General features: G+C 40.5%; 1 protein-coding gene across 1 annotated transcript in view; it reads left to right on the top strand.

The window, feature by feature from the left end:
• The window catches only part of KCNQ5 (potassium voltage-gated channel subfamily Q member 5), a 337,074-nt gene that overhangs the window by 233,394 nt on the left and 77,821 nt on the right, over positions 1–25,859 (top strand). The window contains exon 3 of the mRNA XM_087719161.1: positions 14,256–14,382. Coding sequence (XP_087575287.1) covers positions 14,256–14,382 — 127 coding nt within the window. The remainder of the gene's footprint in view (positions 1–14,255; positions 14,383–25,859) is intronic.

Genomic DNA, 25,859 nt, shown 5'->3' with positions numbered 1-25,859 from the left:
AGGAACCCACCTCTGCACCCAGCCATTTGGTTTTGGAGGGGAGAGGACTACTGATATCTTAATGTGTGTCTGGGAGTGATGTTATCTGCTTATTATTTACAAATAGTGGTTAAGCTTAACACAGCGCTGAGCCGGTGCAACAAATAAACTCCTTTGTTAACGAAAGGTGGAGTACATAGTCAGAGGTGCTACCTTTGGTTAGCTTGATAGAAATAGGGTTTTTAAAATAGACAATAAGTATGAATAATTTATGGGAGGAAAAAGTGGAAGATCACTTTCTTTGCCAAAAAATTCTTCATTTCTAATGCTTCTCCACTTATCTGATATGATAATCTCCATTCTGAATGACTAACAAATGAAACAGCTGAAATAAGCTGAAATAAGCTGAAACAGCACAGCTTTATTCTGGACAGGGAAATGTTTTACCTGCCAAATAATATATACATCTCACCCTGTTTCTCTGACAAAGTGCTTAATAAGCTTTTTCTTCAAGTACTTTGTCTGCTACAGTTATCTCATGAACTTTTAATCATTTCAAGACAGTTTAAAGTAATTATAATATCTTAGAAGTTGTTTCCAATTCGTTGCTTCTTATCTTGGCTGTTATTTGCATTTCTGACATATCCTATTGTGATGGCTCAGAGCACTATCAATATTTTAAAATAAAAACATTCAGTTTTTCAACCCATCATTAGAAGTGGTTTGCAGGGAAAGGAGTCATCTTTATCTTTCTCTGAGTTCTGCCTTCATGTTGTTCTCTCTAGCTAGCAAAGATGAATAGATTCTCCAAAAGAGGACTTATTAGTTTCCTCATAGTGATACACACCTTCATCAGAGAAGAGAAGGTTTGCAGGCAGAGGTGGTATTCAGCCTGTTTGGACCGGTTCTAGCAAACCAGTAGCAGAAATTTTGAGTAGTTCAGAGAACTGGCAAATACCACTTCTGCTTGGCCCCGCCCTCCTGCCCCCGCTGTTCCCTGTCCTATATTCCTTTGTTTTTTAGTTCAGCTGATTCACGCAGCAGAACTGAGGTAAACAACATCTCAACTCACCAGCACTGACACCGAGGGCAGTCTTTGGGTGCTGCGCACAGGTGGAAAGCACTCTCTCATAGAACTGGTAGGAAAAGAGTTGGACTCCCACCACTGTCGGCAGGCTACGGGTGTGTTGAATGTAGAAGAAGGACAAAGGTCTCCAGGACAATGGAGAGGCACCTGGAGGGAGTGGATCAGTGGTGGGTTTCAAAAAAAATTTGAACCTACTCTGTGGGTGTGGCCTCCTTTGTGGGCGTGGCTTGCTGGCCATGTGTTCTCTCTCTCTCTCTCTCTCTCTCTCTCTCTCTTTCCTTCCTTTTGTCTCTCTGTCCCTTTTTCCTTTTCTTCTTTCATCTCTCATTTTTTCTTTCTTTCTTTCTTTCTTTTTTCTTTTCTTCTTTCTTCCTTTCTTTCTCTTTCTCTTTCTCTCTCTGTGTGAGTCTGTCTGTCTGTCTGACTGACTGACTGACTGACTGTCTGTCTGTGTCAGTGGTGGGTTTCAAAAAAATTTGGAACCTCTTCTGTAGGTGTGGCCCCTTTCTGGGTCCACTGGTGGAACCTCTTCTAACCAATTCGGTAGATTTGACGAACCGGTTCTACTGAACTGGTAGGAACCCACCTCTGGAGTGGATTCATCAGAAGCCAACATCCCAGTCTTAGAAGCGTAAAAACAGCCGTGAAGTGTTATACGAAACTACCACATCCAACCAAAGGTGGGTTCCTACCAGTTCGCACCTATTCGGTAGAACCAGTTTGTCAAATCTACCGAACCGGTTAGAAGAGGTTCCACCAGTGGACCCGGAAAGCAGGCCACACCTACAGAAGAGGTTCCAAAAAATTTTGAAACCCACCACTGGTGGGTGTGTAATATCCCGCAGTTATCTACACATTAATAATGAGCTAGTAATATTTCCTTGTACATTTTAGGGACCTTTCCGTACATAATTGGTGTTTTCTTTCATACTTTTGGATTTCTATTTTCTGTTTCCGTTAGTTGGCAATTGCTAAAACCAATCCCACGTGAAAAAATATTCAAAGCCTTCTTGATTTTAATTGTCACTTTATTTATTCCTGCACATTGTAATATTTATTCATTTAAATATCTCTGTTTTTCCACTGTTGTGCAAACACAATTCCAGCAGCTGCTAACATGTGTAAAATTAAATATATATTATACTCCCTTTCAAATAGCCAACAAAATATTTCTGGTTTTAATTCCATATCTTGCTTTATGATTGTTTCTAACCACTAACTTCTGAATAGCTACTTGGACCGACCTAAGTACTAATTCATAATTTCATATCTGGTCACATGGGCGGCAAGCCACTCCCATCTGGTCACATGGGTGGCAAGCCACTCCCACAAAGGAGGTCACACCCACAGAGTAGGTTTCAACAATTTTTGAAACCCACCACTGAATCCAACCATCCTGACAGTAGGTTTTTGCTAGGCTTAAGAAGTGAACCAGCAAGAGGAAGACGACTGCTGTGTAGTAGATTAGAATCAGCAGGCAAGGAATAGGAGGTGAAGGCAGTGGGCAAAGAGAACAGCGTATTACTGTATAGGATTTTTTATGTGGCTACAAATACTATATAACCCATGAAAATAAGAAGCTGGCAAATGGAGAGAATATAGGATTCTTAGCTAAAGCATTACTGCAAGTAGACTAAGAAGCACAAACAAAAAACCAACACCCAACTCCAATATAATACAGAGAATAAAAGGATAAAAGCAAAAGTAGAACTATAGGATCAAGAAATAAAAAGCAGACTGAGCTATAGAACAAAGGGTTATAATAATAGATCATAATTAAGAATGTATGACATCAGATAAAATCATAACGATTAGAGGACAGTGGATAATGCTTAGCAATGGTATAAGAGAAAAGGAAGATACAGCTGTTTAATTGCCTATTATAAAATCAACTTTTATGACTTTATGATTATAATACATTTTTCCCAAAAGGAATTGGTTTGTGTCCTACCTTCTCCTGAACTATTCCTGAATAGATAACAATGTTCAAAAAAACAGAAATTCAGAACGCTTCTGAAACAGAGACACTGGTAAGGCCCAGAAATACAGGCTTAAGTGGAAATTAGCTGTTTTAATCTGAGCAGGGCCAAATTTCAGCTAAGATACTGCACCCAATCAAACTGAGCATATTGTACTGTTTGTTTTCTTCCCTTACTATAACAAAATAAATTCAGAGCAACCAGATTCATTGTTGAGGGTCCTTATCTGGAGCATCACTCTTGTTTTAAGGAAGTCCTGGCAGGGTAATTTCTAGTGCTTCCTCTCTCCTGGCTTCTTCCAATGGCCCAGACTATTGGCTTGTTTAGCAACAATGATAATATTGTCACTTCCACTATTTTAAAGAAAAGTATTTCTCAAAGTATCAGTAGCATATAACACAGAGGTGGGTTCCTACCAGTTCTCACCAGTTCGGTAGAACTGGTTCGTCAAATCTACCGAACCGGTTATAAGAGGTTCCACCAAAAAGCAGGCCACACCTACAGAAGAGGTTCCAAAAAATTTTGAAACCCAACACGCACGCACACACACACACACACACACACACACACACACACAAACACATACACACATACACACACAGAGAGAGAGAGAGAGGGAGGGAGAAAGGAAGAAAGAAAAAAAGAAAAAAAGAATGAAAAAGTGAGAGAGAGATGAAAGAAAAAAAGGAAAAAGGGACAGAGAGACAAAAGGAAGGAAAGAGAGAGAGAGAGAGAGAGACAGAGAGACACAGAGACAGAGAGACAGAGAAAACACATGGCTGTCAAGCCACTCCCACCAGATCACATGGCCGGCAAGCCACTCCCACAAAGGAGGTCACACCCACAGAGTAGGTTCAAAAAATTTCTGAAACCCACCACTGATATAACAACTGAACCATTGAAGATGCTATGTTTTGAGTCATGAAGCTAATACAGTAATTCATTCCCCACTCTTGGTACAGTGAGAAGTCCTTCCTCTCACATCTCCATTCATTTTTTGTACAATACCGATCACAACATTTGACTAGTTTGGGGTCTCTTTTAAGCAGCCATCTAACTACGCAATATTTTCATAGTAATGGTTGCCGTTCTCAGTGCAGCAGAGATCTAAAGTAGGCACTCAAGGGGCCTCATTGTCTGCCCCAGCTTCCTGTGGTTTGATACCCCAATTTAGATGCTTTCTTTTTAGAGTATGTAGCCAATAAAGATAACAGAAAAAGTGTAAGCACCTGAATGAAGCACATGTTCCTTTTTCAGATAACACATTCTGGTACAGGTAGTCCTTGACTTACAACCATTTATTTAGTGACTGTTCGAAGTTATAACGGTACTGAAAAAAGTGACTTACGACTGGTTTTCATACCTATAACCGCTGCAGCATCCCAATGGTCATGTGATCAAAATTTGGGCACTTGGTAACTGGCAGTCATTTATGGTAGGTACACTGTCCCAGGGTCACATGACAGAGGTGGGTTCCTACCAGTTTGCACCTATTTGGTAGAACTGGTTCGTCAAATCTACCAAACCGGTTAGAAGAGGTTCCACCAGTGGCCCCAGAAAGCAGGCCACACCTACAGAAGAGGTTCCAAAATTTTTTGAAACCCACCACTGGTCCTTGGATATGGTTATTCTACACTATCATGCTCATATTTATAAAACTCAGTGCCTCTGTGAAAGGTAAGGATGACTACTGTGTTTGTGGTGCAATCAGAACATTGCGTGTGTTGAAGTTGTTTTAACGCAAACCAAAGATGCCTTTTAAAAAACAAGATTACATCATATTCTTATGCATGCCAGTGCTGTGTGTGAGGTAATTTAAGGTGGTTCTGACAAGTGTCATCGGCATCTTCATATCCGGTCACATGGGCGGCAAGCCACTCCCATCCGGTCACATGGGCGGCAAGCCACTCCCAAAAAGGAGGCCACACCCACAGAGTAGGTTCGAACAATTTTTGAAACCCACCACTGTCACATGATCACCATTTATAATCTTCCCAGCTGGCTTCCGACCGGCGAAGTCAATAGGGGAAGCCAGATTTACTTAATGCCTGCATGATTCCGTTAACTGCAGTGGTTCGCTTCATAATTATGGCTAAAAGGTTGTAAAATGGGGCAGAAACTAAGAACTGCCTTGCTCAGAAACAAAAAGTTTGGGCTCAGTTATAGTCATAACTGGCTGTATAAACTACCTCAGGTACCTCTATTTTTGGATTTCCAGCAGGCTTCTCTACAGCATATGCTATATGTGAATTCCATCAATAATTAAACGGGCCCTTCAGCAGGATTGAAACATTGTACTGAGTTATGGTTTGTTTTAATCATAATTTGTTAAAAATTTAGTTTAGTCAGCACAAGACACCAAGCCATAAAACACAATTCACAAACCTTAATTTCTTGATTCGTATAATGTACTAAACCAAAACCAAACCATTCATTTTTAGCTGCATAATATGTAAACCAAGCCATAGATTTTATTCAGAATCACGTTCCCTCATCACAAAATGTATGAGGTGTAAATTAATCCAACTATTTTTGAAACAATCCAAGAAATTCTGATTCCAAAGGCAGGAAATCCAAATTGTGTCCCCGTCTGGTTATAAAAATATCACAAAAAATAATGTTTGTTTGTTTGTTTGTTTGTTTATTATATTTATATGCTGCCCTTTTCCCCCAAAGGGGACTCAGGGCGGCTCACAACTCAAACCAGGGAAGGGGGGATACAGACAAAAAATTAAAAACGACAGTAATACTTTACTGCTCTTTAATATTCCAATTTGCTGAAGGCAAACTGGTTATCCTGTTTAATTTTAGGGTCAGCCCTACAATAATTTCTTCTGTTGTCTGATCAAATACACAATGCTAGGCTCTGAGGCATAAAAAAGCTAGCCATGTCAGTACAACAGAAGAAAAAAAATATGTCCATACTATACGCAAATCACATTTTTAGTACCAAATCACATTTAATTCTGTGGAGAAATTCTGCAACAAGTTGTCCTGCTCTAATGGAAGCGTCAAGCTTCATGTAAAATGGGAGATTTGAGACTGGATTCCTATAGACTGATTGTTCAAATTACTGCCCTACTGCCACCATCTAAACATTTGTATTAAATTTTACTTCATATACGTATGCGCCTAATGGCTCCCATGTTTCGGTCGTGTGATTCATTTAAGCAGGGTTGGATTTAGAGCAGGGGTGTCAAACTCAATTTCATTGAGGGCTGCATCAGGGTTGTTTGACTTGGGTGGCCAGGGTGAGCATTGTCCCAATGTTTTTTGTTTTGCCAGCTGTGCTTATACTCTAAGATATACGGTAGACTGACTCTTGTCTGTAAACTCTACTGAGCATGTCTGTTCCTCCCTTCTTTCTCTTTCACTTTTCTCTGTTTGCCTGCCATGAGGAGGTAGGCTAGGAACTTTGCCAAAATGTAGTTATTAGCCAGTAAGTTTGTTTGTTATTTATTTTATAATAAAAATGTGTTTCTTAGAATATACCTCCGGTTTATTTTTCTTAATGAAAAAGTATACTTCAAGGAAAACCACGGTTCAACCTCCTTTAAACACAGGGCTGAACTTCCAACCCTCACAAGCATGGCCGGGTGGGCATGGCCAGCTCGATGTCACTTATTGAGGCTCCGTTTTCAGCTGTGACAGCCTCCTGCCGTGACCCGTCAAAACCGCGGAGGACAAAATCGCGCTCGACGAAAGCGCGCATGTGATGTCATCACAGCGTGACGAAAAAAATTAAAAATTCAAATAAAATTAAAATTAAAGCAAGCCGATTCACATAAAGGTAAGGGTTAGGGTTAGGGTTAGGTTAAGGGTTAGGGTTAGGGTTAGGTTTAGAGCGTTAGGGTTACGTTTAGCGTTAGGTTAAGGGTTAGCGTTAGGTTTAGCGTTACGTTAACGGTTAGGTTTAGGGTTAGATTTAGGCTTAGGTTAAGGGTTAGGTTTAGGGTTAGGGTTAGGGTTAGGGTTAGGTTTGGGGGGGTTAGGGTAAGGTTTTCGCTTTATTTTTACATTTTTCGATCACAGCGCGATGTTTTCATCGCGCTGTGATGATGTCAAATGCGCGCTTTCGTCGAGCGCGATTTTGTCTTCCGCGATTTTGTGGTGGAACCCCTCCTGCAGCCCTCTGCTTGGGGAGGCCTTGTGCATCCTTGTTGGCAGAGGAATCGCGTGCCAGTCTTTCGCTGTTTCCAGGGCACCCCCTTGAGATCTAAGCACACCCATCCACAGGCCTTGAGTTTGACACTCCTGATTTAGAGCATTGATTTGCTTCACCCACAGTAGGCTGTGGTTTGTTTTAACTAGTTTGTCAAATCACTCAGAATAGTTTGGTTCACACATTGCCATGAGCAATTAATCATGATTTAAACATTACAGTGGTTGGGGAAAACCTTTCATACTAAACCAAAGTAAATTATATCACTTAATCAAGTATATTATCTTAGTAGCAAATGTATGTGCTCTGGTAATGCCAAGTAAATAGCTATATTCAGAAAAGAGTCCCCTTGTCTTTAACCTTGCCTATTAAGTTCTGCTTAGATACTCTAACTCTAATTTAGCGCAAGTTTGAATCATTGTGAAATTCCACCAACCCATTTCTTCATTTTAATGAACTAGGCTCATGCAATCCCCTAAGCCAGTGGTCTCCAACCTTGGCAACTTTAAGACCTGTGGACTTCAACTTCAGCTTTGCTGGCTGAGGAACTCTGGGAGTTGAAATCCACAAGTCCTAAAGTTGCCAAGGTTGGAGACCACTGCCCTAAGCAAACCCAGTCTAGGAACAATATAGTTTAGTATAGGAGACAGAGTCCATGGTTTCTCTCAGTTCAGGGGAACCTCATACCAGGGAAAGTTTTAAACTAGAGATTCTCAAGCTTTGGTGCTGAGATCCTCTAAAATAATAAATTATTTTCTATGACATCCCTTGATTCCTCATAAAATTATATTGATGAAGTCTAAGTGTCCAAGCAAACATGCTATCTTTACCAGAAGTAGTGAGTTTGGTGTCATACCAGTGGTGGGATTCAGCCAGTCCGCACCTATTCGGGAGAACCGGTTCTTAACTTTCTAAGCAGTTCGGAGAACCGGTTGTTGGAAGAAATCTCATTTTGTTTCCCCCCACACACATACACTTTACAGGGCTAACCCTGTAAAGAAGGCAGGAAGGAAACATTCTGGTGTTGTTTCTAGCCTAATCTTTATTTACCTGCTTACAGAAACTGCCTCTCCAGTTAACCCTTGTTACATTGTAACAGCTAAGGCGAAGCGCCCATCGACCTGAGTGACGTTGAGTTGGCCACGCCTACCCAGTCACATGACCACTGATCCTCACCTACCCAGCTGGTCATCAGCGCAGAGAACCGGTTGTTAAATTATTTGAATCCCACTACTGTGCCACACATACTTTCTAGACCTGAGGATATCCTCCAGGTCTTCACCCCTCTTTCCTATCCAACCTGCCATCACTTGAACTGTAGTCTCTTTCTCTCTTTACTACACCAAGAGTCAGGGCTGTGGTGATATACTATAGCACCTCCTGCCTGCCTCTATTAACTACCCAGAGCTGGAAGTATTTGATTTCACATCTTGGCTACATTGACACCAAGTGGCTGCATTGACATCAAGCCCCTTCCTGTAGTGATTTTCTTTGAGCTCAGCATTCCAGGAAAGTCCAGCCCTTGTTTCCCATCCTAAATACAATCCCCAGAACAAGTGGAGCAGGTTGTTCAACATCACCTTCTCCTTCCCACTGTCTCTATATCTGGGTCCTGCCTTCTCTAAAAATCAGAACTCCAAAGAAATTAGTTTCCTGATTATTTGTCTTTCAGATCTTCTGGTTGCTCAGAAACTTTTGATCCTCCCTCAAATTTGCTCACAAACCTTTGGGTCTTGATCAGTGGTGGGTTGTACCGGTTGGAACGGGGACAGCGGCGTCCTCGTGCACGCGCGCAGTTCATGCATGCGTCTTAGCACCTGCGCGATGCTTTAGCTGCTCGTGGAGAATCGCGCAGGTGTTGTATGTACCATGCTCCTGTGTGGAAGCACAGAAGCCTTTAAAGACCAGTAAGGAACAAGGGCCAGCAGGTGGGCCCTTCGGCATTCACGGAAATTATTTACTTCTGGGTTCACCGACCAACCAGTCTGCGCGGACCGCTGTGGACCAGTTGAAACCCACCCCTGGTCTTGATTCAGAGTTTGAAAGTACTTGCTTTAAGTGTGTATAAGGTTTAAAACACAAGTTCTTAACCTTCTAACTTGCAAAAAAAGTAGCTAAGGGCTACAAAACATGTGGATGATTCACTTTCTTCCTAAAGGCTCTAATGTGTTTATAAAATCTAGTTGGTTTTTTTTTTAAAAAAAAAAAGGTTTATTTGCTGTTTGAAGGTGTGTTTTTTTAATGTCTTGGAATAAGACCTTGGAATATTCCAGAGAATATTCCTGTTTGTAGATGTAAATATAGCAATTTACTTATACCAATTAGTATTGATATACTATAAGTATTACATAAATTGATGGTTTAAAATTCCAATGATCTTATGGGAAAGGACGCAACTTGTCACGGTGAGGCTCCCCCGACAGTATGGCAGCATCGTCTTTCTGAAGCCGGGTATCCAGGTTTGGTCCACAAAAGCATCAGACATAAATAACGTAGAAGTAATAATTGTAGAGCTAAGCAACTGTATGGTCACCTCAGTGTATAAACCGCAACTAATTGAGATCATGGGTGACAAATTTAATACATTTAGTAAGAATAAAATAAATTTGTTATTGGTGACTTTAATAGTCACAGCAGCATCTGGAGGCATCCCAATGATATAGAACTGGAGCCCTCTTTTAAATGATAACAAATTAACTAGCATCACTTTATAGTGGAAGGTGGCACAGGGGATCTAACCTGGATTTGATATTTGTGAGCAGTGTGTTAAAGTAGATTGTCCACTTCTTCCAAATTCCCAGCACCAGCCAATTATGTGCCAGGTTACCGCTGTAGTTTGACCTCACAGTAACCCCTTTAGACGTAATTATAAGTTTTAAAAAGCTAACTTGCTTAAATTTCAGAGCCTATTGGAACAGTGCTGTTATACAATTAATACCTAAACCAAACTTTTATAACAAATTTGTGGAGGCTGTTAAAAAGTGCTCCTGGCTGTCAATTCCACAGGGCTGTAAAACCAAGGCCTTACGGTGGAAACAAAAGGCAAATTGCAGAAGTATCTCACTCTTTTTGACGTCGATTTTACGGCAGAGGATATAGTGAATGCAGGCCAGCAGTTAATTATTTCTATTGCTGAAGCTAAGAGAAAAAACTGGATTAAAACAGGGACGTGCTGTCACTAGAGGCAAGGGAGGCGGGGCCTCACCAGTCTCCTCAGGGAAAGGAAAGAATTTTAAATAATTTTTTTTAAATAATTAAAGCCAGGGTAGTTGCTGCCAGATTTCAAGTCACAGTGGCTTGGTGTCTGCTCTCAGTATTAACGAGGAGGAGGCCAGAGAACTAGGGGCCTCTTTTGCATAAGGAATTTTTCGCTTTTTAAGAGTTAAGCAAGGGTTAACAAGCAAAGAATTCCTTATGCAAATGAGGCACGTATTCTCTCGCCTCCTGTAGAGGGCATTTTTAGAGGCTTTTTAGAGTTCTCTGGGAGCAACTAGCTCAGTCTGACAGAGCTCTGGCCTTTCAAGAGGGCAGGGCAGGGCAGGGAGAAGCAGAATTGAAATCTTCTCTGAAACAGCTGGAAAAGGTGTGTGTGGGGAGGGGGGAGGAATTCAAAAAGTTTGATCGGAAGGCAGCAGGGGAAGAGGGGGGTATGGCAGAGGAGCTGCTTTCAAGTCTTTGGAAAATATATCCAATCCAACTTCTGTGTTTGTGTTTGAGAGTGAGTGAATGAGAGAGGGATCGAAGTTCTCTGTGTGCGTGTGTCTGTTTGAGAGAGGGGGGAGGGAGGGAGGGAGAGAGGGAGGAAGGAGGGTGAGGGAGAAGAAAAAGAATGGGAAAACTTATTTTGCAAGGGGGAAAAATGCTGTCGCTTTAAATCGGAACTGAGCATGCCTGGCTGTGGAATTCTGGGAGTTGAAGTCCACAAGTCTAAAAAGTGCCTCACCAGGCTTAAAGCTGACCGCACGTCACTGGATTAAAATAATATGAATGTAAGTAGCCACAAAGCGTGAAGATTGCTGAGTCACACACACCCCCAAACTCACTCCAGAGATTACACCAATGTGACAGTCAGCTTCTTAATCCAAATTAAAGGCCACCAAAACACAAGATTAGGCTCAAAAAAAATGAAGATGAAACCACTAATTTATTGAGAGAGACTAAAAGTGTCATCATCCAGTTTGTGTATCCAAATAAAAGTCCAGGATCAGGGTGGTAAGCCACATAAAGCTGCTGGCTTGGATGACATCCTTTTTGAACAGATAAAACAATTTGGACCTATGGCAAGACAGTGGCTACTAGAAATGTTTAAGGAATGCTTGGAACAATATAAGATTCCTGGTGTCTGGCGAAAGGCTAAGGTTGTAGCAGTTTTAAAATCAGGTAAATGAGCCAATAACCCTAAGAACTACCATCCAATTTCTCTCTTGTGCCATACCTACCAAAAGAAAAACCCCAAAATTGCACCAAACAGATCCTGCATTTAATCCAGTATATTGTAGATGGATTCCAAAAGGGCAATGTAACAGGAACTATATTCAGAGATATCACAGCCACATATGATTCCATCAATCTTAGAAGACTGAAGCAGAATTTTTTTGATATGACTAAAGATTTTAAAGTTACAAATATCATTAGGCCTCTTCTTTAGAACCACATGGTTTTTTTGGGGAGTTCCAAGGGAGGCGAAGTAGATGGAGGAATCAAAGAATACCACAGAATAGTGTATTAGCTCCAACTCTTTTTAATAGTTACACCAATAATCAGCCGTTCCCTACATGTATGCTGATGATTGAGCAATGGCTGTACAGGGAAAAAACATTTGAGGAGGTTGAACAATCTTTAACTGAACCCTGATAGAGCTGGATGGAGACTATTGTGATAACCAGTTAAGGCCAAATCCAGCAGAAATTCAAGTATAGCTTTCCATCTTCTCAATTAGCAGGCTGCTAGGAAGCTGCACATTATATGGAAAGGGACGTTATTGGAACACTGCTACAGCCCTAAATAATTAGAGGTCACTCTACACAGGGCTCCAATATATAAGCAGCACTAAGGTCAGTGAACAAAATAACATCCTTAGGAAATTTATGAGCTCTACCTGGGATGCCAAACCAAGAGTCCTTAAGACAATAGCTTTCGGTCTTTGCTGCTTAGCAGGCAAATATGCCTGCCCACTCTGGAATAAATCAGCACATGCTGGGAAAGTAGATGTTGCTCTGAATGAAGCTCTCATGCACTATATTGCCAAAAGTATTCGCTCACAACTGATCCTGATTATTTGGATGGGTGAGCGAATACTTTTGGCAATATAGTGTATTTATTACCGGGTGCCTTAAACCATCTACCATCTAGCTGGCATTGCCCCACCCGTGGCACGTCAAAACCGCGCTGGTCAAAATTGCGGCGATAAAATCGCGGCGCTAAAGCCGCGACATCATCGCCGCGCGTTATCACTGCCGCGACAACAGCGCGGCAACAGAAGGGCGCTTCAAAACGGCGCCGCGGCAGAAAACCGACTTCATTTAAGGTAAGCGTTAGGATTAGGTTTAGGGGTTTGTTTTAGGGTTAGGTTTAGGGTTAGGTTTAGCGTTAGGGTTAGGTTTAGTGTTAGGTTTAGGGTTAGGTTTAGAGTACTAAGTGCTTGGGAATGCACGATTTTGCCCTCCGCGATTATGTCATCGCGGTAGGGTCGCGTTTTTCCCTAGCGCTTAGAACGGCACGAATTAGTCTTCGCGCTTATGTTTCCGCGCAGAAGGGCTTCGCAGATTTGTGGTGGAACCTGCCCCACCTGCTGTTCGTAGGGAAGCTGCAGCACACAGAGAACATGTGTCAAATCATCAATAGCTAGACAACAGCCTGCAACCAGTTCATCAGAGATTGAAATCTAAGAAAAGTTTCCTTAGGTCAAGGGAAGACTTCGAAGAATTTAAAAGCAGAGAGGACCTGTGGAAGGCTACAAAGAACCAATAGAGGAAATGGCACCTGGGTCTGGTGAAAGTTGGGAAGTATGGAAATTGTTGAATAGATCACACATGGATACAAGGTTCAGAGACACTCTGGACAAATGTGGCTATCTGCCCTTTGCGATTGTGGTTATGTACAGACAACAAGACATATGTATATATGATCAGTGCACATTTAGGGATCTCGTGAGAGAATGCCATTCATGTTGCTAGTTTCTGGGCAACATCTGTTTAACTTGTACATATTTTAACTTTGTATTTTATACTGATGAAAGAAATGTCCTTCTGGGTTCGGCTCCAAGTGGGGATAAAGACACTGGAGACTTTTGGAAAGGCTGCTTGGAAAGATGGTTTATTGTTGGACAGGGCCACATGGCTTGAGCCCTGAACATAAAAGGTGATCACATGCTTCAATGTTGGTGGAAAAGAAGAGAAGGGATGAAGGAGGGGCTTGCTAGGCTTTTTATAACCTGTCCAGTCCCACCTCTCTGTTTCCTGTTCCTGTGTAAGAAATGTATTCTGATTGGTTGTCAGACTCCCATGGGGCCATGCAGGGGCTACTCTCTAGGCTGTGTTTTGAATCCAGGTATGGATGAGTTCTCAGATGCCATGTGGTCAGTTGAGTAAAGGGCCAATATTATCATGCCATTCCCCCTGGGGCTGCAGTGGAGAAGTCTTTATTATGTAAAAGGGACTAGCCTGGCTTTCTCAATGGCCCATTAACAGTGGGGATGGGCAGGAAGCTACAGGCAACTATTCTGTCTTTTAAACATGTTTCTGTCTTTTCATATCCAGAGAAATATTCTGCCTTTTCAATATTTCCTAGGCTATTTCATTTTTCTGGGAGAGGGCTGGATGATAACTTCCCACAATATTTTCAATTTTATGCCATTGAGTATGCCTTGTTTCTAATTGTGATGCTTCTGACACTAAGAAACCAACGGGGAAGGATAAATGCTGTAAAAAATAAATATTGCTTCAAGATTAATATACTGTAGGTATTTAACAGTATCCCGTATTAATTCCTTTGCTGCTGTTCTCTTGGCTCTTGTTCACCAGCTGCCTCTTTTCTTGCTTCCTCCTAGGAATCAGTGATGATTGTTGTCTTTGGTTTGGAATTTATCATACGCATCTGGTCTGCTGGCTGCTGTTGTAGATATCGTGGGTGGCAAGGAAGACTGCGATTTGCAAGGAAACCTTTCTGTGTAATAGGTGAGTTGTTCAGGTATGACTAATGTCATGTGGAAAACAATACTGTTATAGAATACACCACATTGGTTATATATATATATTGGCTAATAGCAGTTAGACTTATATACTGCTTCATAGGGCTTTCAGCCCTCTCTAAGCGGTTTACAGAATCAGCATATTGACCCCAACAACAATCCGGGTCCTCATTTTTACCCACCTCGGAAGGATGGAAGGCTGAGTCAACCCTGAGCCGGTGAGATTTGAACAGCCGAACTGTAGAACTGCAGTCAGCTGAAGTAGCCTGCAGTGCTGCATTTAACCACTGCGCCACCTCAGCTAACCCATCAGAGTAGAAAGTGGGAGACCATGAATTCCATTCCCACCTTAGGCACAAGGCCAGCTGCATGACCTTGGGCCAGCCACTCTCTCTTAGCCCTAGAAAGAAGACAAGGGCAAACCACTTCTAAAAAACATAACAAGAAAGCTACAGGCAGGGCTGGATTTAGATGAAAAGAGGCCCTAGGCTAATCCACTTATGAGGCCCTTTCACCTCCCATTTTTAAGTTTGTAAATTACATGAGAGACAATAAAATACATCATTACTGTGATATATATCAATATATCAATATATCAATATATCAATATATCAATATATCAATATATCAATATATCAATATATCAATATATCTATATATCTATATATCTATATATCTATATCTATATCTATATCTATCTATCTATCTATCTATCTATCTATCTATCTATATATATATATATATCAATATACATAGCTGGCCTCCTGACGGAGGGCGGCTCTGCTCTGCGGCAAAGGCAGCGAAGCCAGCCGCCTCCCCTGCTGTGCTCAGCTGCCCGGCTCGGCCCCCTCGCCCTCACCTGCCTGGCCGCTGGTGGGCTCCGCGTCGACGGGGCAGCTACTGGGAGTGGCCGCGCCTCTCGCCCGACCGCCGGTGCCGGGAATGTGGGTGGGCTCCCCAACTGCCACGGCGCTGGAATGATCTTAATCAATACATTTTTATGTTTGTTTATTAGTCATATGCGTAGAATTTCTCCTTATTTTCGGTTCAGTGTTTTAGTGTTCACTGTTTTTAGAATAGTGTAATTTTAATTTTGCTAACAATTTGAATGTAGGCCCCTCTTGATCTTGAGGCCCTAGGCTGAAGCCTAGTTAGCCTATAGGAAAATCTGGCCCTGGCAGGAGTCAAGACTGATTCAAAGGCATTAAAAAAAATGAATGATTGAAACCACAGAATTTTGTTTGCTGTTATTTTGAATCTAATTCTAGGTTACATTTGACTGATTCCATTTCGAGAAAAAGAGTTTTTGCATGTTCTGCTTTTGCTAGTGGTGTTGTTTAGAAACTGCAGATCTTTTCCTTTCGGTATAAGGAAGCTCATACCTAATTCATATTATTCCTGCCTAAGTTCATTACTTAATTAATTACCTGTTTGATTTAGGTAGGAAAAAATAGCCCCTCATAAAGTATGAGCTGAAATTAATTATATGTTAATAAATTAAATTAAAAGGTTTCATATTACCATGAAATTCTTTATTCGTAAATGGAGAATAACTGAATATGGCACTGCCACATTGTACAAATTAATCAGCCAGAAATAGTTGGATATAAAAATGATCTGTATATCCTGGGAACTCCACAAAGAAGTGCAATATATCTATTTCTAATACTTTTGAAGGCCATAAAAGGCAATAAAAGGATTCCATTGCATGTGGCAAAGCGGCATGTATGGGAGTTATCCCTTATAACCATTATAAGGGATTCTTTTGACTGTTCCTTCCCATACAAAAGTAAGCAATAATTTAGATACGATAAATGCCAACCAACTCTCCAGAATTTTATAGCACATTTTAATCTTTGTAAATCTAGTGTTTGATTTATTCCCAATCAACTCCAACACAAATAATCCATTTGGCTATTACAGTCCCTGTCTCAAAAAAATATATATTAAAGAGACACCTCATATTTTATTTCTAAATTTGATGAAGTTTTGAAACTTCACCTCTGGTTGATATTTTCCTAGATGAACATAATTGTGGAAAGAGCACAAGGGATCTAGAGTTTTCCTTATATATTAATGTTTGATTCAATTTTTTTTTGCCTTTCTTGAATTATGAATCATTTAATCAATTCTCAGTGTGATTGCTATCAAGGAATAAATATATATTCACAATTATATATTAGAATTATAATTAACCCTTAAATTTATCCTAGTGAAAAAATATACAGTAGTATTACTATTTATTATATGACCCTATCATCTTTCCTCGGAAGCTCAAGGTAGTAGACCTAGAACCCCCTTTTCCATTTTCCACTAACTACACTATAAAATAGGTTGGGTTTAAAAAAAATGATTAGCGCCAAGCTCCTTGGGAGCGTCCATGACTCATATTGGATTGGAACCTGGTCTTTGCAGTGGAAGTTCAACCACTTACTCTAACCCTGTAATGTTTGTGCTTTAATGTGGTATTAAAATGGATAAATAAAAGATGGTTAAGGTGCCAGATATGTCCCCATTTTTTCATATAAACGTTAAAAAATTGAAAATATGAATCAGTTGCCTCTCTTGGGGAAAAAAACAAAAGGAGAGAACAGGAGGAGGAGGAGGAGGAGGAGGAGGAAGAGGAGGAGGAGGAGGAAGAGGAGGAGGAGGAGGAGGAAGAAGAAGAAGAAGACCACCAAGACCAAGACCCTTTCAACTACTGGTCACTGCCCAGCTCCACTGCTTCTCAAATAAAAATCCTATAAATACCACTGTAACGTGAGAGAAGCTATCTCCTTTTTCACTATCAAATGATATATTAAGAGCCGAGGTGGCGCAGTGGTTAAATGCAGCACTGCAGGCTACTTCAGCTGACTGCAGTTCTGCAGTTTGGCTTTTCAAATCTCACCGGCTCAGGGTTGACTCAGCCTTCCATCCTTCCGAGGTGGGTAAAATGAGGACCCGGATTGTTGTTGGGGGCAATATGCTGACTCTGTAAACCGTTTAGAGAGGGCTGAAAGCCCTATGAAGCGGTATATAAGTCTAACTGCTATTGCTATTGCTATATTATAATTTGATTGTTGTGAGCTGCCCAGAATCATTGACAGTTGTACTGTATCTTGGCATCTTCCCTCCATATTTAAATTTACTAGCATTCTTACCCATTTCTTATTGTAACCTTACATGGTAGTAGAAAAAGAAAAAAATACAGACCTTGCTATTCTGTTTATAGTACCCAGTCTTGCTAATAAAGAAAGACATGGTGCTTTTCATTATTGTAATATCTGCATTAGTCATTTAATTGTTGGATTACCATTCTATGGATGAAGTATTTTACATCTTTAGTCATTTGAATTCCCAAGTAGTTAACGCTTGAAAACTGTAATGCAAAGCCAGATAATTTGTGCATAGTTAACTGAGCAGCTAGAACAGTATACAAAGAAATCAGCTCTGACTTTCCACAATTTATTTTTAGCTCTGCAAACTTTCAAAAAGAGGAGGAGGGGACCTTAATCCTTTAAATCTATTGCATTGCTTTAAGAAGATTAGATTAAAAATGTATCAACCACAGATTATTAGTATGGGTTTTATGATCAATTGGTGTTCCTGTGATCTGTGGATTCTTTCTGAATATCCTAAGTCAGTGTTTCTCAACCTTGGCAACTTGAAGATGTCCGGACTTCAACTCCCAGAATTCCCCAGCCAGCAAATGCTGGCTGGGGAATTCTAGGAGTTGAAGTCCAGACATCTTCAAGTTGCCAAGGTTGAGAAACACTGTCCTAAGTAATGGCTATAATGAGATTGCAACATCATTGGAAAAGAGTAGACAGTCATGATATCAACATATTTCAACATATTTAGCATTGTAATTATTAATATGGAGTAGTGCTTTTTCTGCTGATAAATTAATACCTTAAAACCATTCCCAAGATATGATATTGTTAATTAGACATAACCAGTTAACCCTGTCAAAAGCCTTCATTGCACCCAGCAAAATGGCTGTTGAAAAGCTTTTCGTGTTAAATACTGTACTGAGTACTAATTAGGAGTGAAGCACATTTAATCAAATAAAATCAGGCCCACTTATGGGGGGGGATACTTTTCTGAATCATTAGCTAAGGAAAAGGAAGCATATTTTGAGCAGGACGACGGATGTGGTGTTTTTAATCCTTAAAACTATAAGAGCAATTTTGTTTCACTTATTCTGCAAATTACAATCATCATTTATCTGTACTTTCCGTTTTTGTAGACGTGATTACTTTCTTCTTGTTATCAGCTTGCTTTTCCTTTTCACTTTCTTTTTTTCATGAAGCTGATTATGTTTTTATTGTTTTGTTTTTAGCCTCTCCTTCTGTTCTATTTGTCAGATTCAGAAGAGTTTGAATTTTTTTTTACTCATACAGGGTTTCACCAGATTGTTGCTCTGTATTTCCAACCTTGGCAATATTCTTTCATGTTGCCTTCAGACTTGTAATTATGCAACAGAAGACTTTCCAATTTTCTCATTTCAAGTCAGTTTCCACAGATTATTCCTTCCGGTCACCCTTTCGAAATGTTATTGTCCCGTGTTTGTTTGTTATTATTTCTTTCCTTTCTTCTTCTACAACTGGTCTGTCTACTTTCCCTTTCATAAAAAAAATTCAATTTATTACATTTTTTCCACCTTGCCATTATTAAATCGTATGTTTCCTTATCAAGTCTCCAAAATGTTTGATTCTTCTGATTTAGAGATTTTTAAATTCAATGATTAGCTCAGTGCACATGCATCTTTGTGCATATTTAGTCCTGCTAAGTATTTCCTGGCCTATTTTGCTCCCTTTTTGTTTGGTGGGCTTAGTATTTTTTCCTTTTTATTTCTGGAATTCTAATTTTATTATTAGATTTCATGATTGCAATGGTGAATAGCAATAGCAGTTAGACTTATATACCGCTTCATAGGGCTTTCAGCCCTCTCTAAGCGGTTTACAGAGTCAGCATATCGCCCCCACAGTCTGGGTCCTCATTTCACCCACCTCGGAAGGATGGAAGGCTGAGTCAACCTTGAGCCCGTGAGATTAGAACCGCTGAACTGCAGATAACAGTCAGCTGAAGTGGTCTGCAGTACTGCACCCTAACCACTGTGCCACCTTGGCTCATGTTTTGATGTTTTGATTTAGTATAAATAATGTAACTACTAATTTTGCTTGTTTCACCATCATCTTTTCTCTTCGCTTGCTCTACTGCTATTTGTTTGTTTTTTTTGCAAATTGAAATTTGAATATCTTCGGCTATTTCTATGCTAAACTTCCTCATTTTGTATTCTCTTATTTCTTTATTGATCCTCTCATTCTTAAATTTCTAGTACTATTTTGAATCATGTCACATCTCAAATTTGATTTTTTTTAGGATCCTCTTTTTATTATTCACTCTCTAAAATTACACTAATATTGATATTTTAAAAGTTTAGTTTCCCTTCATTATTAAACAATATTTTAAAGAGTTTTGTTTGTTCATTTATTCCAGGGTTTGCTCAGAGGTTAATTCTCCCTTTCTATTCCCTTTGTAAATTAAAATTACAAAATAAAATCAAACAGAGGAGTTAAATGACAAGTCTTGTGAGCAAGACCTGACTTATTCAATAGGACGCTGTTTTGAATACTGTTAATGCTCTTTTATTACTGCTGAGAACATTGGGCAGGTTCTTTAGAATGCCATCTGTTCTGACCCCCCTCGTCCTACACCAAATCACGCCGAGATAACGATACTTCAAGGACTTTATTAACAGACAGACAGGCCCTTGGCAGCAATCCAGCACAGACAAGACGTGGCAGCAATCCAGCACAGACAAGCCTTGGCAGCAATCCAGCCTGCCAAGCTAACACGACAGTTCTCCAACTTTAGTGAATGCATTGACTCCTACAAAAGGGGCGTGTGCACAAGCATTCCTTTTATAGTCTGGAGAGGAGCCTAATTACCACCAGCTGAGTGCAATTACCTCCTGTAACTGCACAACTGTTCTTTACACCTATTAGCTCTCCGGTGCCGGGCATCTAGGAACAACTCCCTTGGCTCCTCCCCACTGCTGACATCCAGATCACACTCCCTTGTCTCCTCCCCACTGGTCCAAGGCTCAGGCGCCTCCTGGTGGCCAACCAGCCTCTCTGCACCCTGCTCGGACTCGGAACATGCGTGCGTGACAATCAGCCGGCTGGCATGCATGTTCACACCGGAAAACAGAAGTTCAGCTCTTCCAGTGTCCAGCACTGCCACACATACGAAGGCCAGCTGATTGTCGCACACGCATGCACACCAGAAAACCAGAAGAGGAACAGGCGATGCCACACATGCCAGGCAACATGGTTCCACATGCCACTTTGGGCACCCGCGCCATAGGTTCACCATCACAGCTATAGAGGAACCTCTGTCTATATTATCTGTGGGAAGGGCAATCAAAGTAATTTTATCTCAGCTGTTTATTTTGGTGTTGCTTAGATTCATGACTTTGAGGCATTGTGCAAAGAAGCTTTTAAGATGGTACAACAAAATGATCATTTCTTGTGATATATACATCTTTCTTTTATCCAACACTCAATGCTAGTTTTTAACCCATCGTTTAAAATTAGACACCCCCAGAATAAAAATGGAAGGTATGGAAAAGCATACTAAAAACAAGTAAGGATAGGAAAGGGGTAGCAAGATAGCAATTTCTTTATTTATTTTGCAACCAGCTCTACAGTAGAAAACAGATTTTACCTCCATGGATTCCCTATGTAAGCAAGGATTTGAAAAATGTCTTATCTTGCTTTGCATTAATGGACAAAATGGGCTACAAGACAAACAAAACAACATCTGGTGCTAAAACAACAAAAGTTAAAAAGCATGACAGGAAAAGCTCTGACACCAAGCATTAGCTAACAGCTGAAGATTTGGTACTTCTCCAGCATTCTGAAACTAAGGTAGTACTTTAAAGCATCTCCAAACAGATAACAGAATATGCCGTATAAGACCAGTATCTTGGAATAATGAGGAATTGGGGTGTGAAGAAGATGAAAATAACCCTAATAAAGGGCAGACGGAAAGCTTAATTAATAGTCCTCAGCTCCACATTCACCATGGCTCAAACAAAAGAGAGAGAAAATCCTGCCAGAGATCATTTTGCTCCTGTCCTAATCTCTGATCCAGTTTTGTTGACCCCACACACACAGCTTTCTCACTGTGGAAACTGTAATTTTGATCTTTAAGCAGCTAACAACGATTAACAACAAAACTGATGATCCATTGCTTGAGCTATTCATGCAGGACTGTGGTGGGAGGCAAATAGACAAAGGTCTGTTTCAAGCATGAACAATGTTAATGTTCAAAGGAATTCTGGAAAAATACCCATTTCATATGTGGGTAACCAAACATAACATATTGGATTATGGAAAGAAGCCCTAAAGAGCCCATATTTAAACAGCAATACTGTAGCAGTGACCCTTATTTCAGTTGAGGCACAAGAGTAGAGAAGAATAGGAAGGACATATAGGATTTCAAAATAATTTACACATCATTTTACGTATGAGCCTGAAGGTTCAGATAATAATGAATAATACAACTAGAGGAAAATGTCATGATAAAAAAACTAATGCAAACTTCCTAAATGCACACTTCAATCTGGACTTAGAATTACTTGACTTCCTGCCCAAAATGGCATCAAGAGGATTTTACTAGCCTATAAGCACACAGCTGTTCCATGGACACTCTTAAAAAAGAATACAATTCTGAGCAGTTTTTATATCATTCCAAATCAAACCCTTAAGGATGTTTATAATGCCCTTCTTATAATCAAAAGAAAAGCTTCCCAGTTATCACTTTAGTTATGAACTAAATAGTACCCTGTTTCCCTGAAAATAAGACCTTCCCGGATAATAAGCCCAATTGGGCTTTTCAGCGCATTCACTAAAATAAGCCCTCCCCTGAAAATAAGCCCTCCCTGAAAATATGTAAACACATGCTCAGCTGGTTCCCAACCATTTCCTTGTGGGGGGGAACATGCCCCATGCACCCCACATATACCTGCCATCCACGCAGAATGGCCTTGTGGAAGTCACTACCGCAACCCTAGCCACCGCCCCCCTTCTCTTAGTGGCAGCCGCAAAAAGAGCAGCAGGCCCAGTGGCGCTCTGACAAGGGTGTGCCAGAGATAGAACTTCTGGCCCTCTCTGGATCAGCTGATCCATGGGCCGAGGTTAAGGGGCTGATCCATGGGCCGAGGTTAAGGGGACTCCTGCACCTCAAAATAATAAGACCTCCCAAAAAATAAGGCCAAGCACTTATTTCAGGGGTCAAAAGAAAGTAAGACCCTGTCTTATTTTCGGAAAAACGCGTTATCAGATAATGGTAAAAATAGAAATATTTCTCTTCAGAGATGATCATTTTCTCCCCCACAAATCCACGGTCAACCTGATATACAGGGATAACAGCACTTACAAATCAATGAATGGGATGAAGAACACAGTATAAGTTTTTTATTTTAAAAAATTCTGGATTAGATATCTTAAAAAGCTCTTTTACAATAATTATGGACACTGCATAAAAAATAATAGTATCAGAGGGATGGATAGAAAAGGCTTTAAACAATTTAGATCAGGGCTGTCAAATTCCCGGCCTGCGGGCTGGATGCATCATGCGCTGGCCATGGCCATGGCCGGTTTAGTGAAAGTGGGGGGGAAAGTCCCAATATGTCACATGATGCCGCCATGATAACGTGAATTTGACACCTCTGATTAAGATAGACATTACAGATTTTTGCAGTGTATTGTAAAGAAGAAAGAGCCGCTATAAATTACTGGAAAACTCAAGTTAGGTTCTTTAAAAAATAAAAGAGACATAAATGGCAGGTCAGTAACAATGTAAGAGAGGAAATATAAATACTTGGCATACAGATAGTATGCTGTTGTGACTCAGCAGAAGTTTGCTGTGAGTTGAGTGGGGATGCAAGATTAACAATGCAGCTGGGGCTCGTTAGTGGCATCTTCTGGTGATAAAAGGACGGATGGTGCCACGCCCTGATTGCAGGAGTCAACGTTCATCATTCATTGCTCATCGGTCGTGGTTTGTTTGTGAGAGACACTTGGAGAAGTGATTTGCTTTCTGTAACCTGGATTCAAAGAGACACTTGGAGAAGTGCTTTGCTTTCTTTTTGGACACCTGGTTTTGCCGTAAGAGATTTTTGTTTTGCATTCTGTTCTGTTAACTTCTTGTCAGAGACTTTATTTATGTTTATTTTTGGGCTCGCAGCCAGTCTGAGCCGAGGACTGATAAAGTTCTTTCCTTTTAAGTTTGTCTGCCTGTCGTCTGTTAACGAGCGAGGGGGACAGAACAGTATGCCAACTTACAATAAGAATGGAGTCCAAAATTTATGTTGCTAAGCAAGACAGGGAATTTTGCCCCATGTTATGATCTTTCTTTTTTTTTTATTGAAAATTTTAAAGAGAAAGTTTTACAAATATATGCCTCCCCTCCCCCCCAAACCCAACTCCCCCAACCCCCCCCCTACCTCCCAGAGTAAATACAGGGTATAAACATTAACATCCATATTCTAAAATAAGCTAACAGACTTTAGCATCATCCCTCACTTTCACTTTAACTCCCCTTTTGTACAGCTAACTTTAAGCAAATTGTATCCTTCCTTGCTCATTCACTCATAAACTATCTGGAATTTCTTAGTCCCATATTTAATCTGAATATAGTCAGTCCATCTTCTCCATTCCAGCTTGTATTTCTCATCTGAATGGTCCTTAAGATATGCTGATATTTTAGCCATCTCTGCTAAGTTTGTTACTTTTAGCGTCCATTCTTGAATAGTAGGTAATTCTTCCTTCTTCCAGTACTGCGCCACCAATAGTCTTGCAGCCGTTGTAAGGTTCAAAATCATATTAGTCTCTATTACTGTACAGTCTGTAATTATACCTAACAGGAATAACTGAGGAGTAAACTTTATCCTCTTTTTAAGAATATTTTGCACAATCCACCATATTTTTATTCAGAATGCTTTAACCTTTTTACAAGTCCACCATATATGGTAATACGTAGCATCAACACAATCACATCTCCAGCATTTAGGTTGTAAATTCGGATGCATACAAGCCAATTTTGTTATGATATTTCTTGATACAGTTGTTCAGCAAATCACTGCAGTTGTTTCGTTAGTAACGTGGGTCTTAAGTGAATCTGGCTTCCCCATTGACTTTGCTTGTCAGAAGGTCGCAAAAACTGATTACATGACCTCTGGACACTGCAATCACCTGAATTTTGATCGCATGGCCATGGGGATGCTGCAACAGTCATAAATGTGGAAAAAAACAGTCATAAATCACTTTTCACTGCCATTCTAACTTTGAATGGTCACTAAAGACATTAATATTTTCTGCTTTGAGGTATTGGTTTAAGTTTGTAAGTTTAATTTTATTTATAGGCCACCCAATCCCGAAGGACTCCAGGCGGCTTACAGAAGGGAAGAGAAAGAAAATAAAAGAAGTAAAAATAAAATAAGAGAAGTTAAAACGACACAGATACATTCATTTCAGTCGGGGCTGGACCTCAACAATGAGGTCAACAGCCCCAGGCCTGCCGGAAAAGCCAGGTCTTGACAGCTTTTCTGAAGGCCATGGGAGTGGGTGAGGTCTGGATTTCTGGGGGTAGTTCGTTCCAAAGGGTCGGGGCAGCCACAGAGAAGGCTCACCTTTGGGGAGCCGCCAGCCGACATTGTCTGGCTGATGGCATCTGAAGGAGGCCAACCCTGTGGGATCTTACCGGCCGCTGGGAGGAGTGTGGCAGTAGGCGGTCTCGCAGGTATGCTGGTCCTACGCCATGTAGGGCTTTAAAGGTAATAACCAACACCTTGAATTGCGTCCGGAGACCAATGGGTAGCCAGTGCAGCTCACGGAGGATAGGTGTAACATGGGTGTACCTAGGTACACCCAATATTGCTCGCGCGGCTACGTTCTGGACTAGTTGCAGTCTCCGAAAGCTATTGTTTTTTTAATCAAACTGATAGCTGATTTATACCTCAACATCCAGGTTTTTCAGAGAATGGCAACTCTACTGCCCAACTCTACTATGATATGTATACTATATATACACTGTATACACCTATAAAGACAAAGGCATTTACCTTCTTGAGAAATTTCAATGTAAATTTCTAAGAGTAATTTTTTAGGGGGGGACACAGTGTTTCTAATGCCATCCTGTGAACTGAAGCTGTCTTTATTTCTTTAGAAGACCAGATTTTTCAAAACAGCCTTTTATACTCTATAAATTATGCTTAAGGTCTAGCTCCTTTAACTTTGTATGAGAAATTTCACTCCAGGTAGAGAATTTCTCTGGAATCAAAGTAAGAGATTTCGCCATCTCTTATGCCATCTGTTGATCATTCAAAAGCCAAAGACTCTATAAAAGAGCATCTATGGGATATCAATAAACAAAAATACTTTAGCAGAACCATCCATTGATGTGCAGTGA

Source organism: Thamnophis sirtalis, unplaced genomic scaffold (assembly GCF_051295495.1).
Source record: "Thamnophis sirtalis isolate CommonGarterSnake01/CBP01778 unplaced genomic scaffold, rThaSir2_p1.2 scaffold_6, whole genome shotgun sequence".
NCBI classification, from domain to species: Eukaryota; Metazoa; Chordata; class Lepidosauria; order Squamata; family Natricidae; genus Thamnophis; species Thamnophis sirtalis.
This window is presented reverse-complemented; position numbering and strand designations above follow the sequence as displayed.